At 41.6% G+C, this 18,317-nt stretch overlaps 1 protein-coding gene across 3 annotated transcripts in view; it reads left to right on the forward strand.

Annotated features, from left to right (window-relative positions):
- The window catches only part of whrna (whirlin a), a 94,516-nt gene that overhangs the window by 36,698 nt on the left and 39,501 nt on the right, over nucleotides 1-18,317 (forward strand). For all 3 annotated transcript variants that reach the window (XM_037484891.2, XM_062558813.1, XM_037484892.2), the window contains exons 2-3: nucleotides 5,507-5,725; nucleotides 8,659-8,784. In XM_037484891.2, coding sequence (XP_037340788.2) covers nucleotides 5,507-5,725; nucleotides 8,659-8,784 — 345 coding nt within the window. The remainder of the gene's footprint in view (nucleotides 1-5,506; nucleotides 5,726-8,658; nucleotides 8,785-18,317) is intronic.

The following is an 18,317-nucleotide window of genomic DNA, read 5'->3' on the forward strand; positions in this document are numbered from 1 at the left end:
GCAGTTGTCAATTACTCATTAATCCTTCTAAGTGTTTACTTCATTTGGAGCCTAAACTGCTTTGCCATGTTCAACTAAACGTGCATGTGCATTCTCACACATGGCATGTAGTCACAAGTCACTGCAGAGTAAGTCGTTTCTGTACATCTGGTATTTGTCAATCTGGGTGCCATACTTTTTGTTCATAATGACTAATGGTCGTTTAGTGCACAACATTGATCGGGGCAAGGAGCACAAGCCTCTCAGAGCTTTCAGAAATAATCAAAACGTAACCAAACCTTGACTTCTTTGTTACTGTTAAAGCAAATTGTCATTTTCATTTAGCTCCCTTATTTCTCCATATTTACCAGCCGCTACAGCGATGTGGACCCAGGACCTGCCTGTCTGCAGACACATTTTGACACTCATTAAATCAGAGTTGTATTGAATCTCATGTGTATTTGCAATATATCGACTACATCTCATACACATAGAGTTCTTGTGTGGAACAGTCCCGTGGTCACTGGCTAAAATCATAGTCCAGTTAGACTGAATGGTTGATCTCTGGTTTGCATCCACTGCAGATGAACCGTGTAGGTTAAACATCTATAATATAACTTTTTTTTTTCTTCCTTTGGCATCCGACCGAACCTCCTCATCGGTTGTTTGTTTGGCTGATGACCTTTCATACCGGTACTTTAGCCCTACTTTAATTCTTATTGTTTGACAATTGACTCGCTGCAGTCTTTAAATCGTGAGAGTGAGCATAAAAGGTCTACAACTCCCAAACTGTTCACCCAAAGTGCTTGTTAACACCCCTGGGTAAATAAAAATCAAAGTAAACATAGTTCTTTTGATCTTTAGGTTCAGTCAAATGGAAAAAAAACTATAATAAAGCTAAAACCACCTGATTTAGTCCAGACGTAATGTGCCGGAACCAAAAGAACATGTCGCTGTTGTAATGTCACGTTGTGGTGCTGCCGGTCATAGCGACACGTGCAAACAGGACCGGTCTCTACCAGCAGGCTGCTGTGTGATCCGTCCACGCTGACGGGTCTGCTCGCCGCCCATTGGCAGGCCATCGGAGCCGGCGGAGCGCATCGACGCTGCCGCCTCCTGTAATTGGACGAACAGAGAGCAATGAGACCTTTCGCTCTCCTGAGCCGTTGAAAGACAATGTTAAGGTCAGATGACGCCACGACTTCCTCCTGTGCTCCGTTGAGTACACATCACCCACATGCAGAGGCTCTTTAGATATTTAGACTTTGAAATGAGAGCTCGAGGCAGTTGATGTTACTGCCAGAAAAGCCAAGTGGGATTTTTACTTTTTTTTTTTTTTTTTACATTAGTGGGCAATGTAAAGCAAAAGGGCAAGCCCCATATGCACGTGATCACCCAGGAGGACACCTGTAAATCAGGTACATCCCATTCCTAATCCTTAACACCTTAATGGAGCAGTCATTTTCACCTCTCCTACCAATAACCCTAACATGCATTGCAATTAGAATTTGCAGAGGCTTTTGCTTTTATGTGATAAATTTCATTAGAGAGTAGCTGTGTTTTCAAACTTTCCTGCAGTCTTTAATGAATTTAGGAAGCCGAGTCTTGCCAATAACACTTTGTTCACATGCCTGGATGTAAATTGGCAGTCCCCCTCTCGTCTCTCTGACAAGCCGGAGCTTGAATGCTTGCGTTGAAAACGTAATTTCCCTGCTCCCAGGCGAACATTAGAACGATCGGCTTCACCTCTTTCAAATTCATCACTCAATTCATTCATTCATATCAAAGGCCCTGGAGGCTTCTTTCTGAACGACGGGTGGAACCTTTTCTGCCGTCGCGCTGCTTTGGGCCTTTTCCGTGTTTGACTGGGAGCCATCGGCGAGCTTGACTTCACATTGAATAGCATCCTCTCCACTGCTTGAGTCTGTGCGTGTGAACAGGCCTTCAGAGGATCCAACTATGGAACATCATTTCTCAGAGTAACAAACAGGATGAAAGTGACTTTGCCTGGCTGCGTTCTGGTTGCTTGTGCTGTCTGTGTACTCCTCAAACATTGGATCTGCTCTCTGTGTGTGTGTGTGTGTGTAAAGATTTTTGCACGCTGTCATGAACCCGTGTTCATCTGTGCTCTGTGTGTGTTCTTCTCAAGCGTGTGCTATTAGCGGGAGCAATTAGAACGGAGTGGTTTCAACGGAGCAGTCAGATCACCTGCCAGCACAGAGTATGAAATGCTTTTAACAGATGACTGGTGGACCGCTTTCTTCTGGCCATAAATCCACCTGTCCAAGCCCAAACCTCATCCCAGCCCTCATTTAAGCAGAGTCTGTGTGTTGCTGTATTGGACCCAGGGAAAGGTTTGGTTTAGTGTGTTTTTTTGTTTGGCGTGTATTGCTTGCTTTCCCTATACAACGTCTCAATATGCCTGAGTGACCCTTCATTTGGCTCGTTGTGGATTATTAGTATAGACGTGTTTGAAATTCCATTCACACATAGACCGACACTCTTGTTACACATTTTGATTAGCGTGGTCACCCACATGCATATCAGCGCATGATCCCTATTAACTTTTGGAGATTAAACTACTCTAATTTAAAAGTGTTTACAGTTGAATTGGGGCCATTTAATACGTACTCTTTACATAACTAGGGTTTATTTTGGAATCCATCACGTTTCATAATATGATTGTTGCTCCGTCATTCCTCTGTGCAGTCGGCCCGGCACATTAAAATATCCCGCAGTATGCAGCCATGCATTTCTAAGCAAGTGGAACCGGATGGATTTCACAGCCGGGCTTTGTGCCGTCAGTTTTTGTCTATAAAATGAATCTGAAAGCCGTTTACCTGCCGGTGCCATTTCCAGTTACCCTCTGGAATATGCCATTATTTCCCCAGCTATGTTTGTTCTGTTTGGAATCCGGGCCGGGCCTCATGAGCCCAGTGTTGCAATCAGCACTTTCCTCCGGGTGAGGCCGCGTTAGGACCACTGCTCTACGGCGTCTTAGTCCATCACCAGCGTTTCCTATTCACAGCTTGTTAAACCCACTGCCCTCTATCCCCCTCCATCTTTCTTTTTACCCTTACTCCCTGCACGGGCCCGGTGCTTTTTCTATGAAAATACTGTTGATATATTTCTCGGACAAGCATGCGCATTGATAAGCTCTGTTTGGAACCATAAATCAAAGTGATGCTCCGTGTGTGTTGTAGGGAGAAGCCCAGTGTGCTTGAATCAGACAATTTACAAATAAAAAAATAAAACCCCCCTGTAATTTAGTTTGAAAGTGGCTTGGCATTGTGGATGCTGCAGTGCAATTTGTAAAGGCTCTTCTGTAGTGCAGTCATCATCATCATCCCAGAGAAATATCCATCCTCTACTATATAAAGTGATCCCTGTTCCATTATAGCAGTCTCCATGTTCTCCATTCTTACTCTGAAATTATATATAAATAGCTCCAGTGTAAACATGTAGGCAACGTGGAAAAAATCTTATATCAAGATGTTTTGACCAGATACCTCTTGCAACAATATTGTACGGTTGATCATTTGTGCATTCATAGAATAAGAGATTTTAGATGAACCATCTTCAGTAATCTAATGACTAATTGGTTCAAGGAAACTAAATAATAAAAAATTATAATAAATAATAAAAAAACAATCAGGATCAGTTTACTGTCATTTAGCCTTGAATTAAATTAAAGGCTGCTACAGTGTGCCTGCTTGTGTGGTGAATTTATATATAGCCTACTATAGTATTTTATATGAACTATTATATTACAATACAGCACATCCAATTTTAAATAAAGGCAATACCATGTCTGATAATATTGAGTACATTAAGTATTGTATTTTGACGATTTTTGATTCCTTATAACATTTCTTTTAAGTGTTCGTTCTTTTGGATGAAACATGGGTCTGCGCGTGTTTTCCCAACAGTGTGATCATAATTGCCCCTGGATCCCCAGGACCTCCTGGTGATACTCGATGGCTCAGGGGGATGAGACACACCTCGTGGGCTGGTGATCTGCATCGTTCTGATCCAGAACATTAAAACCGTCACAGTTTTGCTGAACTTCTGTATTATTTACACCTAAAAAATGAAAGGCGACAAAGATGACAGGCCTTCTGCTCCAGTCAGTGCTGACAGGGTCTTGTTGCCTCAGAATTAAAGTTATTATCTCTCCGCACTAATCAGGATTGTAAAATTGATTCAGCTGGATCGTTGCGCCCAAGGAGACAATCCTCTTCTGCAATTTGCGGCTCTGTGACAAGCCGTAATTTGAGTTGTTGCTTGCAGCAGATGTTAATAGACATTCCAACAGCAGCATTTAGTAGTTGCTTTCAACTGTTAACAGAAGTAGACGGGTAAGGGGAGATAAATGTGAAGGCTAGCCTCATTTTAAGGTATGTTTAAGAAGTAGAGGTAGAAGATGCAACCTTGGAATGAGAGCGCACACAGTGATTGGTGATCAATGTATGTACAGTGCAAATGTCTGAAAGGGGATAAGCACAAAGAGAGGATGTAGGAACTGAGGGCACAGCAGAGGGCTCCCTCCTCTTCTCCAAAGTACTTCTGAAGCTATAATGGTTCGACCTTTTTGAATTCAGATCTTTCTTTTTTTTTTAAAACATAATCGGGCCCTTATGAGAAAGTAATATGGGAGAAGCAGACAAAGAAATGGCTTAATAATAAATCCACAACCGTACACAGTTACATTTACCCCCAACAGCAACATTGATGCAGGCGGTGGAAAGCTTTATATTATATTTAACATCAACAGTTAACCATTTGGTTCTAAAAAAGCCCATATGGAAGAAAGGTTGTTGCAAAGGCTCATTGAGAGACCACCGGTTCCATTAAAAACCCGTTTCCTCCAAAAAAACCTAGATGACCGAGCTCTTGAAGGATCGTTGGAAGCAGCAGGTTGTTTTGTTGAGAATGTCGCTTCTGCCAAAAAGCAGTACTCCTTTCGAATTGAACACACTGTATTCAAGCAATATTTGTTTTATCCATTTTTAATTTGGCATGTTTGTCGAAATGTGTAGTCCTGTTTGAGTCTGTGGTGCACAAGGATAGTAAAGAGCTTTAACCCAGTTCGGTCTGATTTCTCCAGACCAGCAGGCACATGGGAATGCACTGATCTGCAGAGGGATTGCACACGCAGCGAGCTATCAGAAGGCAATGAGGCACAGCCAACAGCCATTTTCACTGCAAAGTTCTTGGAAATGTGTGTGCGCCTGTGCGTGTGTGTGTGTGTGTGTGTGTGTGTGTCTGTGCGCGTGTGTGCAAGGGCCGATTTGGTCAGCAATCGCTTGCTTCTCTGTAATGTTACATTTTTTTCTGAGTTTATTGTGTCCTACTTTATGCACTGCCACAACCTCCCGCTGTGTGTGGAGCATGGATTGATGTTTGTTTATTCAATGGCCCTTGGGGGAATCCCATCAAACTGATTCAGTATTTACTCTTTTCCCTTCTGAAAAACACAGATTATAACCTGCTTGCTCATCAGGTGGTTGTCGTCTCCCCTCCTCAGGTGCTGAAGGGCAGTAAAAAGCTTTGCCTCTCTGTGCGTTCAGTCGGGCGGATTCCAGGGGGCTATGTCACCAACCATGTTTATACCTGGGTGGACCCTCATGGTCGGAGCGTGTCCCCTCCTCCTGACCTGCCCGAGCATCGCAGCGCCACGCTGAGAAGAACTGACAGCCAGCGACGCAGCAACATCCAGCTGCTGCAGGAGGGAGACGAGAAGAAGGTGAGGTTTTACATGGGAGACAAAACACTGCAGTGCTGCAATCATACAGTTTCTCATAGTATGTTCATTAGAATACTATGGAGGGGAATTTAAATATTCATATTATCAATAATAATCTTAATCCCCCAAGACTGCATGAACATTCATCATTTCAATATTGTTAAAGAATTTCTAATAGTAAACTTCAAACTTTTACCAGTTTCCTAAATATCTTTAAAAATGTATGTTAATATCAAAAATCAATTATTCATGGCCAATGCAATAAGGCAGTTAAATTTAGCTGAACTCAAGTAAACAATGCCATTTATAAGGGTTTTACCATTAAATTCAATTTCCATGATAAATAATTTATAATAAACATTGGTTTTGCTGGTGTACCTGGACCTTAAGGATTATGACTCTTGTTTACGTTTCCAATCTATTTGTGTCTCTGCACTCTGATCTCCACTCTACTCCACTCTCTCATATTAACTTTTCACACGCATCAATATTTCTTCTCCACTATTCATCAGAACCAGCTCCCAAACGTATATGTGAGACAAGAAATAGGTCATGCAGTCACGTGCAGTCACAGAATCAGGCCTCAGTTATACATCTGCATGGCCCAAAGGGGCTGTGAAACGGTTAAAGTAGATTGGATGTCCACCTCACACTAGTCATCAGATTCCTAGGTTTACAACCAGGGTGACTTTGATAAAAGTCGGTGGGAGTAAAAGTGATTCATAATGTAGGACTCGGTACTGGACAAAAGATGATGGACATGAAAGAAAAAAAACACAAGATTAAGCAGTAACAGTAATTGGACTTTCAGTGTCACAGAACTCCACCCTGTCACCACCTGACGACCTGCTGGGAACGAGCTGTCAGAGCAGTTTTAAAGATTTATTACATTAGAACTTTCAATTTCTCAGCAGCTGAGAGGCGCACATTCATCTTTTTACTGCTTCGGCTCCATTAACACAGGTTGTAGTTAGTGCCATGTAGATAACATTTAGAAACAATTAATCCAAGTTCTCCTGGATGTTTTCTCTATTTTACCTTTTTTCAACTTTAAAAAATACATTTTAATTCTTCGGTACCTTCAAGGATCATTTAGTGCTCAAACGGTTGAATCGGCGTTCATTATAACATGATCGATACCATTCAGGAGCCCCTCTGATTTCATGCGATTGCGTTTGTCCAAACAAAGGCTCAATGAATTCCGTTGCTTACAAAACCGAGACACCGGATCATTGCGAGTCCTTTTTTTCCATATGGATGTGATTCGATGACAGCTGATGCCAGAGAACACGATGAGCCTTAAGAGATGTTATGTGCTGCCAATAAGAAAAGGATTAAGCTAGTAATTAAAACCCTGTCCTGCATAAATGTCACTCACAGCGTGAAGGCCTCCATATTCTCACTGAGCAAAGACGTCCGTCTTACCTCCTACAAGACGACACTTGTAAATAAAAAAAAAAAGTAGAAGAGGGGCTGCAGCGCCATATGCTTTGGGTGAAAAGTTCCTGAGCCAGATGCCAAACCTTCACCGGTGGGGAAACTAACGGGAACGAAGCTGACGTTGTATAATGGTGATATTTGCATACACGTCATTGTGTGGTTGCCCCGGTGCCAGTGATTCCCCTTATCAATCTTGGCAAGAGCCCACTTCATCAGTCTCCGACCAAGTAATCAAGAGCATAATTGTGCAGGGGGAAAATGTGCAATTTAAAGTTTGGCATTGTTCCGACAGAATATGTTGTGTCATTTGATTTCCTAATAATAATTGCGTTTATGCATGCTCGAAATGAATTAATATTGGGGTTTTGGGTGGTGACAGAATATCGTTGAGAACGATTGGAATGCATGTAATGTTGTGTACCATGAGGAGAGAAGATTATTGAATTACGTTAACTCTTTGAGTTGTAGACGTAAGCTGAGGGACACCCTTGATGAGATGACCCAGAGGCAGCAAGCAAAGAAGAGCAGATTATACGTGATGGAGTCATTGCCAGTGGGTTAGAATAAAGCGCTTTTATCAGACAAATGAACCCTTCATTAAACCCTATAGCCTCCGGAACACACAGCAAATAGGCTTTCATAGATCAAGAAGTGACAGCAGCTGGGAGGTCCAAAAATATATATATAGTTATATGTTACATCCCGCTTGTCAGAGTCACTCTCAGCAACGGGTCTGCTCCACTCTACTGTGAAATGCATCACATTCACTTGGGAAGTTCTGCTTTGTGCAGCATTGGGAATGAAATGAGCGGCTGTTGCCATTAATCTGTGTGTTGACTCCTTAATCTGAGCTCCTGGTTGAGAGAATAGCTCCATCACTGAGCTACTTTACATCTACATAAATAATGTATTATATAATAATAATAATTGATTCATTGAAATTCAAGAGTTGTCTGAACAGGCTGTGAGCGTCCCATGTTTAATTGCAATACGTGATTAGCTACCTTGTGGAACAGGCCTACGAGGGCTCGTCATGTGTCCTGCAGGTATCATTAGCTCCTTGCAGTGTGTTTATCGAGTGCTATCATACTTGCTCGCTATTTCCGCTGCGTTGATTACCATTACCATGTTTGCTGTCGTTGCTTATTTGAATTCCAACTATTTCCCGGCTCTGCTTATCAGAGCGATTGACACGGATGAGCGGCGTAAACAAACTGATTCGGACAACTGATTAAGCCTCCTCATCAATGGCCTCTGAGTCCTCACATTTGAGCTGCTACTGAAACCATCTGTTTTCCTCCGTCTCAGAGCTGCGCTGTCGTTTCTCTGTAAATTGTGTTCTAAAATGCAATTTTCGGTGTGAAAAATCGCAACTACGGGAGTTGGTCCTACAGCCTGTCATTCATCGCTATTGACGACGTGTTGTTTGTAATGCTGAAATATAAGAAGTATTTTCTATATTCAACCCCCATTTGTGCATCTGCCTTCGATAGGTCAACCTGGTGTTGGACGACGGCCGCTCCCTGGGTCTCATGATACGAGGGGGAGCAGAATATGCCCTGGGGATTTACATCACCGGAGTGGACCAGGGATCAGCTGCAGAGTGCGGAGGACTCAAGGTATCACTCATCTCACAGCGTTATCTACCTTGGGTATCTGCACACACACAGTCTCACTTTGACCTGACAGAAAATATGACATTTTTTAGATTTCATTTTAAATCTTGTCTTGTCTTTGAAAAAAAATGCTTGAGACACTATGTTCTCCCATAATTTTTCGAGGGCCTGTCACCACACTTCTGTAATAATTCTTTGAACTAGTTATTTATGTTATTCTTCTAATTTAACATGCACACTAAAATTGTTATTATAGCTTGTAACATTTTGAAGCTACTATAATTGGTCTGTTTTAATTGACTTTAGCATTCCTGAAAGAGGGGGGGGGGGCGTTCCTTTCCCCTGCTGGGCCTGGGGCACAGGATCAGGACAGAGCAGCTGGTGGGGACTCGTAGAACAATAAAATGATGAAAAGCTGTCAGGGATCAGGCTGTATCAGCATCATTAGATCTCTCTTTCCTCCCTTCTCTCTCGGTCTAGAAAACAGCCATCACTGACCAGTGAGGAAAGTTCCTTAAAGATATTGTTCTGTCACAGTGACACGATGACAAAGGGAGAGTTTTTCCAATATGCCACTTCCTCACTTACGTTGGGCCATTCTGTCAAGCTGCCGTTCCCCGTCTTGTTCACCCTATGGGCTGTCATAAATAATGGCTTTAAGGCGTTCAAAGAAATGAAAGGGCAACACATGCTGTTTGTTGAAAAGTAAGACAATGCTCTATTGGCACGGCTAAAGGCCTGATAAAGACTTTATGCAATGGTCCCTGTGAGAGGAGGCATTTGGGGATGAATGAGTGATTTTCAAAAACTTACTAAGTAATAACCATAGGGAGAAATTTGTAGGAATTTGTTCTTTCATAACATAATTATTCCTTCTAACTAATTTCCGTATCCTCCAAATATTGAACATTTAAAACGGTCATGTCATTATTCTGAAGACAATATGTTATTTATTCAGTTTCGCTAACATACTTTTAAACACATCTCAGGAAGCTTAACGTCCGTTTCAGTGGGAGATGCTGAGAAAAATATTCTGACCACACGATGAAGCGAGGCAAAATTCATGGCTTTCACTCTTATTTATTTTATAACATGAAGAAAAATACATTTAAAAAACCCTTCGCAACACTTTTTGGCTTATTGTGTTCAGAAAGGCATTACTGTGCAGCTACTGGCAGCAGTGAATCTACACTCACCGGCCACTTTATTAGGTACCCCATGCTAGTAACGGGTTGGACCCCCTTTTGCCTTCAGAACTGCCTCAATTCTTCGTGGCATAGATTCAACAAGGTGCTGGAAGCATTCCTCAGGGAGTTTGGTCCATATTGACATGATGGCATCACACAGTTGCCGCAGATTTGTCGGCTGCACATCCATGATGCGAATCTCCCGTTCCACCACATCCCAAAGATGCTCTATTGGATTGAGATCTGGTGATTGTGGAGGCCATTTGAGTACAGCAAACTCATTGTCATGTTCAAGAAACCAGTCTGAGATGATTCCAGCTTTATGACATGGCGCATTATCCTGCTGAAAGTAGCCATCAGAAGTTGGGTACATTGTGGTCATAAAGGGATGGACATGGTCAGCAACAATACTCAGGTAGGCTGTGGCGTTGCAACGATGCTCAATTGGTACCAAGGGGCCCAAAGAGTGCCAAGAAAATATTCCCCACACCATGACACCACCACCACCAGCCTGAACCGTTGATACAAGGCAGGATGGATCCATGCTTTCATGTTGTAGACGCCAAATTCTGACCCTACCATCCGAATGTCGCAGCAGAAATCGAGACTCATCAGACCAGGCAACGTTTTTCCAATCTTCTATTGTCCAATTTCGATGAGCTTGTGCAAATTGTAGCCTCAGTTTCCTGTTCTTAGCTGAAAGGAGTGGCACCCGGTGTGGTCTTCTGCTGCTGTAGCCCATCTGCCTCAAAGTTCGACGTACTGTGCGTTCAGAGATGCTCTTATGCCCACCTTGGTTGTAACGGGTGGTTATTTGAGTCACTGTTGCCCTTCTATCAGCTCGAACCAGTCTGGCCATTCTCCTCTGACCTCTGGCATCAACAAGGCATTTCCGCCCACAGAACTGCCGCTCACTGGATGTTTTTTCTTTTTCGGACCATTCTCTGTAAACCCTAGAGATGGTTGTGCGTGAAAATCCCAGTAGATTAGCAGTTTCTGAAATACTCAGACCAGCCCTTCTGGCACCAACAATCATGCCACGTTCAAAGTCACTCAAATCACCTTTCTTCCCCATACTGATGCTCGGTTTGAACTGCAGGAGATTGTCTTGACAATGTCTACATGCCTAAATAAACTGAGTTGCCGCCATGTGATTGGCTGCTTAGAAATTAAGTGTTAACGAGCAGTTGGACAGGTGTACCTAATAAAGTGGCCGGTGAGTGTATATTTGCTCCCTCTCTTGCCTTCTCTCTGTGTCTGTTTCTTGCGTTCTGAACTGACTTGATTGACATGTGTCATATCAACTATATTTATTCAGATGTACCAAGAGAGACCTAAATTGGGTACATTTTCAGGTATCCATCCTCAGGCCGCAGCTGCGGTGGATTTTTCTTCTTTTTCAAGGTTACATGGCAACCGAAGGAGAGCAGGGATGGATCATCTCACGCCTGTTAGTGATCAGCCTGTCAACCATCCAATTACAGAGACACCTATTAGAGAGCCCACACACTCGCCATTGCAGTATGTTAATGTGGACGGATGTTAGCGACTACAAAGGCTTCGTATTAGAAAGAAATCACATCACACTAACACACAAGATAGAAAAGGCTACATGGGATCAGTTTAAGTGCAAACAAAGATCTTAATGACGCACATTTTACAGACTTGTGCTGCTTTTCACACCTGTTGTTGCTTTGTTGGCTTTTTTTAGTGATCATCTCTCATGAAAAGGATTTTACTATTTCTTTTTTTAATGATTTCTTCAAATTTTTTCTTACTAAGGATAACATTGTTGTAACGGTTGTTACTGTGGTCAAAGCTGTAGAGCAGCTTCTCACCTTTAGTGAGCAGGTAGCAACCACACACAGGAACCTGGCTTGGATCTTGAGGACTGCCCAAGCTATATATATATATAACAATGAGATGCCCTTATGTGTAAATGGACAAAGAAACGGGCATGTTTTCAATTTGCGTAATATTATATTTCAACGTTTAATCTGCACATCTATCTCGCTAGTGTCGGGAGGGTTAAGAAAGTTAAAGAAAGGGAGCGTAACTAAACCCAAAACCTCCAAGTGGCAGAAAAAACACGGTGGAATGCTTCAGGCTGGTGGTCGCCAACTGCCTCCTTTCCCTGTACGATGTTGTTTCTTCCTGATGTCTTCAAGGCTTTTTAGAGGGCCCAGCTCTGATTGGGCATCCAGTCGGGAGGGACCCTCAATTAAGCCGACTGCTGGGCTGTCTGCAAAACATGGAGAACAAATATACACAGGCCACCAACACTGGTCAGGGAAGTAACCAGGGACAAGGAAGTGGTCATTGATCATCAATGCGCTTGTAGGGAAATGCCATCTTTTATTATCTATCTTTCTACCTGTAAAGAACACCGGGGCAAGTGGACATATGTCGGAAAGGTTTACGTAGTCTGCATAACTTTTTTGCAATATTTCTATGATCAGAAACGACAAAGATGAAGGGAAGATGTAAGTTAAGCTAGTTTGTCTTATTGCTGCAAATAGTCAGAATCTTAGGAGCGTCAACAACTATTTACCAGCTGAGGATGTTGATTTATTCACTCTGCCTAGTGCCATCCTCTCCTAAAGGGACTTCCCGATGTGTGCATCATGGTGATCTGAGGTGTTTGATCACCTTAAACTGTGTGTACACAAGGATCCCTGCGTGATCAGGCCTTTTTAAAAGCTCATTAATTCAGCCTGCACCTCATCAAACTGAGGAGAGTGCATTGTCTCTTCCAATAGGGGAGGAACAAGTAAGAGCCTTACTGGAAAAACACATCTGTGGAAACTACAACTCTGGTCCATATTTTCACATATGGACGTCTAAACTAAGTTTTAAATAAGAAGTGATTACACCACAAAAATAATAAACTGGGATCTAGTGTTCTGATCATTTAGTTTCCATACTGTGTTCATGAACAATATCACTAATCAGGTGATAAAGTGAACAGGGAAGAGGCCCAGTAAGTAAGTAGTAACCTCGCCTGTGTGTATTGACATGACCCTCCTTTCTTAACTTTTAGGAGATGAGTTATATTTCTATGTCTGTATTTGAAGTTCTCAACAAGATCAAACTGAACCAGTACTGGATATTTTAATTACCCAGAGAAACCATTAATGAGATGTATTCCCCTTTTCTTTTGCCTTTCAAAAGGAGCCTTGCAGCCCACTTTACATTGAAGTGCCCTTTTATGTGATGACTCACAGGGAGGGATCCATTGTGCACAAACATCCTCAGGGTCATGCAAGCTAAAGACATATTTGATAGTCGGTGCTCAGCAGGAGAAGATGGCCCCTAATTACGGTCCACGACTGTCTCTACGCGGTTTCCTTTTCCATCTGGCTAGTGTGACTGTGATGGATGGTTTGCATCGCTCGCAGCGTTCTATAATCTTCACACCGCCAACATGTCACTTCCACACCCTTCGGATTTGGATAAAATGAAAGCGTGGCTGCATGAATGTTAGCACACCGCTTTGCTATCCAAACGCCTCCTTATTTTGATGGGAAGCCTTGTGACAAGCTTTGTTCTAGAAGAAAAAAAGTGTGAAGCACTGATGCGGCTGTGCCTGCGAGAAGGGCTCAAATAGAGATCAACGTGCAAGTGTGCGTGAATGCATTTGTGTAAAGTTTGGATAAGTGAAGGAAAGGCTTTGTCTCGTCACTGGAGCCCCCCGTATGGCACCTCAGCCCACTAACTGCAATCTATTGCAAGAGAAAGGTCAGTCCTGCCCACTGCCCTTCTGTTGACATCTGCCTGGTTCGGTTGAATATCATTTAATAAGGCAAAAGGTCATGACCACTGTGATGTCAATACTCTTTAAGGTAACCAGAGAGGTACTATTTGAATTCTGTGAGATGTATTTAACAGTGTATTTTTCCTAGAGTTCACCTAATTCAATAATTAAGCTTAAGATTTAGCTCTGCAAGTTCTAATACATGTGTTGAGCCTTACTTTTTTTTTTCTTTTCAAATTTAAAATACATACAACGTGCATACACTCACTATATAGCTTTCAACTGATATAAGTGCAAAAAAAGCTAATGTTTTGGAAGGAACTATAAATGACCTCTAACTCTAAGTGATCTCTAACTCTTCCTTTTTTTATAACATAAACTACCTTCATTTCCTGGTCCAAAGACCCTGACAATTTTAAATGCTGATGAATTGTTATGTCCTTATTCTTCGTTCAGTTGTGTAAATCCATAATGAGGACAAAATTTACCTTTAGCATATACTTTACACAATGCATTGCGTTGACTTAAACCTTTTCAAGTAATTACTCTTTTCACGCCTCAGCGCCGATGGAGAGGATCAGGAACCAGGAACATTTATCGATAAAATATGTTGGACCTACAAGGAATTTGACATGGCTTCTTTTCCTTGACTCAAAGCTACGATTAAAAAGTTGATCAAACTTTTATTGTCTTGGATTTGGGCTTTTGTCGATATTTCCTTTTTTTGTGCACTTTAGTGCACGTCTAACTGAATGAAGAGTGTGCCAAACATGTAGATGGATTCATGCCAAGTATTTTCAATTTGCACAGAGGTGAGTTTCCATCCTGTGATGATAAAGCATTCCTGCTGAAAGAGCACAAAACAAATCAGGACAAAAAAGGCACTTGGCGAGCACTGGTGTGTGTGCGTGTGTGTGTGTCCCTAAGCAGAATACAAAGCTTAAGCCAGCTCAACTATGAAGAAGCATGCATTTAAAGTGTTATAGTAGCTGACTGCGTAAATTCAGTCCCAGTGTGACCTTAAAGTCTCAACTTCTCTGCTGAATGTCAGAATTTTGTAAGGATATTGAAATGAAATTGAAATCTTAATAAAAAAATGAAGGCAATCATCGCCCCTTTGTTAGTGTGTATTTAGACATCATTTGATGGACATGATCCTAGTTGGATAAAGAGTAAAATTCTCATAGATGAGTGCTGAAGGCTAACTGTCGTTCCAGTGAAATTATTAACGTTTTTATATATATATATTATATTGCCGACGCTGGTATTATCGCTAATATTATCTTTATTAGTTGATAAGAATGGTCAAGCACAGACTGTCGCGGTAATTGCAGCAGCAATGATATTTGCCAGGAAAACCAACAGCACTGATGCACTGGATTGTTAAATCCCAAATATTTCTGTACATTTGAATTCCATACCTGAAGTCTTGAGGAATTTGCTTCTGATCAACCAGGACCTTTTTAGTATAGTATGACAAAATGTATACTTTGCCACATGTATAATTCCAATCAGATGCACTCAGATATCTGTTGTGAATTGGATTTTGGGGGCAGATTGTAATCCTTGCTATCCATGCCTCGTGAAATGATCAAAGTGTTTGATTTGGCGTCAATTTCAAGCAACAAAATAAAGTAGAAACATTGACGCTTACACAAGGATTTTAAACAAACTGGAATCTTTCAGCCAGTATAGAGAACAAATATTCATCTCTGATATAAACTGTGAACAGCCTCTGATGTTAAAGACAGCTGTTCTCTTCTCCTTTATTCAGGTGAAAGGCATTGTCAAACACAGCCAGCCGTTTAAGCCACTGACTCGGTCAGGAGAACATTTTGCTGTATTCACTTTACTTTCAGTTCATAGTAAAAATAAAATCATCTGCATTAGAAACCTCAGGGGTCTTAGGGGGGCTCTCTCGTGATAGGTTTGAAATTGACCTGGATCCCTTTGTTACTTGTGTGCATTTCTCTCTTCCCTGTGAGCGGACACACACAGCAGCAATAAAAGTAACCCTTAAAAGAGGCCATTTGGCCATAAATAGCATTAAGCAACATGAAGCTCTCCCAGATCCTTTGTGGTGAATGTGGATCAGAGCCATCAGACCTTTTCGTGGAGGCGTTGCTGTACTCCCACTTTAAACCAGAAGTAAGAGGAGGTAATTCCAACCTTATTTTAAAACTATCGTGCTTATCGTCACTGTGGGGTTCTCACCACAATACTTCTTATTTATTAACAATTTGCTCTGCCGCTAATTGTTGGGCAGCTTATTGCTTACTTTGTCAGTCTGCTGTTTGCTGCATAGCAGGTGGTGTACAGTGACTTTATAATAATGAGCTGATATTAACAAGAGATCTTTTGGCTATCATTCTGTAGGTTCATTACCAAGTGCAACCACTTTCACATTATACCATTATTTTCATATTGTTGTGCGACATTTATAATATGAATATATAGTATATATTATAATATGTTTATCTCATGTCAGCTTACAATAAAAATGCTAAACAGTGAAAACCTGAATGTGATTGGCTCTACCGAATGACAGTGTAAACCAGGAAAAGTGTTCAGGTTGAGTCAACAGGTGATTTGACAACAATCTGTGCATTGAACACACAAGCGTTGAGTAAATGTGTTTTATATCTGAAAAGCAGCTTGTCAGAACATGAATATTTGGGACATTTTGTCGAGCTCATACAATGTTCTACTGCAATTTATTCTAACAATGGCACATAATATTAGAGATAGGCCACATTGTTTAGTTTATTAATGATTGGTTTAAAATTCAGGCAGATGTGACCTTCGCATATGCAACACCTCATTGCTGTGTTGTTTGCTGTGATTGCAGAATAATAATAGAGCGCGTGTCGTCTACAGTGTGGTAGCCGATAAAGGATTACCTTCATGATTTGTTTTTGCAGTAAATTAAGCGGAAGCGGAAGAGAAAACAAAAGGCAAGACGTGTCACCTGCGTTAAACTGTAGAAGGAAAGCTTTTGGGGCACCGGTATCTGCTGATGAGGACGGCGTAGGCTACAGTAACGCAGCCAAAGTAGATGAGGAGGGGATTTAATGTCCCTTCAGGGCTAATATTCTCAACTCTGTGCTGCTGCTGTTGAAGGAATCATCAACACAAGATGTAGCAGCGGAGACATTGTAAAATCCAGAAGTAAAACGGGCAGAGTAAGAGTATTTCCTGGGCCTGAGCCTTTTATTAATTACATTACAATTGGAAATTTGAGATTTCCCAAATGTCTGATACATGTGGTGTGGACTTCTGTTGTGAGAAACTTTCAAATCAAAATACTTCACACGGGACATTTGATTTGTTGTTTGCAATCAAAACATTCCTGCAGAAGCTTTAATTTGTCATAAACTCGAGTCAACAGAATGTTTTTAAAAAAAAGTAACTAAACCAAAGAGTAAACAAGCAGGCATCGTGCAGTTTTTGCACGTATTTTTCATTTTTCGAATTCATTTTTCGTATTCATTTTTTTTTACCATGCTTTGATATCCAATACATGATATGTATAAAAGAGACGAGCCAACGGAAGAGAACATGTAGTATGCACATGAGTGTTGGATAATAATCACAAATAAAAATAGAGAAAAAGCACATCAAGACATCCATGCACTGAAAGTTTTCATTGCTATATACACACATCAGTAATCTTGCATCTTGCTAAAGAAAAAATAATCAATGATACAGAAAACAGCACTGAGGAGGAACAAATTCTGCCTGTTTGTACTCCAAAGACAATCATTAGCTACTGGATGACACAATAAATAATGTAAAACAGCACAACAGTGATCTGCTTAGAATGTCCTTGTGTTTGTGTCCTGGAGAAATAACTATTTCTGTCCTGTTACTCACTACACAAGCTGTTCCCCACAGTCCTCATGTCCACACACAGTGTATCAGGGCATCCGTACTAGATCCAGGCTGCGAGAACATGCTCTGTGAAGACACTCCACAGCTGGAAATGTATTTCTTCTTCTTATAGATATGTCACTGTGCTCACGCCAATAGAAAAACATGCAAATTCACTTCTCTGTTAATAAACATGAGATTGAAATTGAAATGAACCCACAGTGGACACCACACCACGGTAAAAGGTGTGATTGCCACACAGAGGCCTGTTGATCAAAGTCTGGCCTGTTGACGGGCACCTGGGCCTCCTCATTTTCCCAAATCTCTGGGGAACACTGAGAGGTAAATAAATACCTGCTGCCCTTCACATAAATACCCTGCTGCTTGGCCCGTGTCTTTTTCTATTGTCGTTCTCCTTTTTTCTTTGTATTATCCCTTAAATGTATTCTTTATTTGTATTCATATCTGTCTCTTAATATTCTCTCTCCCCCCCCCCCCCCCCCCCCCCCCACACACACACACCTGCTCTGTGTGACATGAACACACCCTGGGATGTTCTATCACATTAGGAGTTGGACTAAGAGAGCGTAAATGAATGCGGCCCATCTGTTTCTCTGTGATGTGGCTCCTGCAGGGCGCTCTCCGTATTATCAATCGCCCCGCTGAGCCAAATGCTAGTAATTGTATCATATCTGTTGGCACAAACTACAAAGTCACAGGAAAAT

Source organism: Pungitius pungitius, chromosome 18 (assembly GCF_949316345.1).
Source record: "Pungitius pungitius chromosome 18, fPunPun2.1, whole genome shotgun sequence".
Lineage (NCBI taxonomy): Eukaryota > Metazoa > Chordata > Actinopteri > Perciformes > Gasterosteidae > Pungitius > Pungitius pungitius.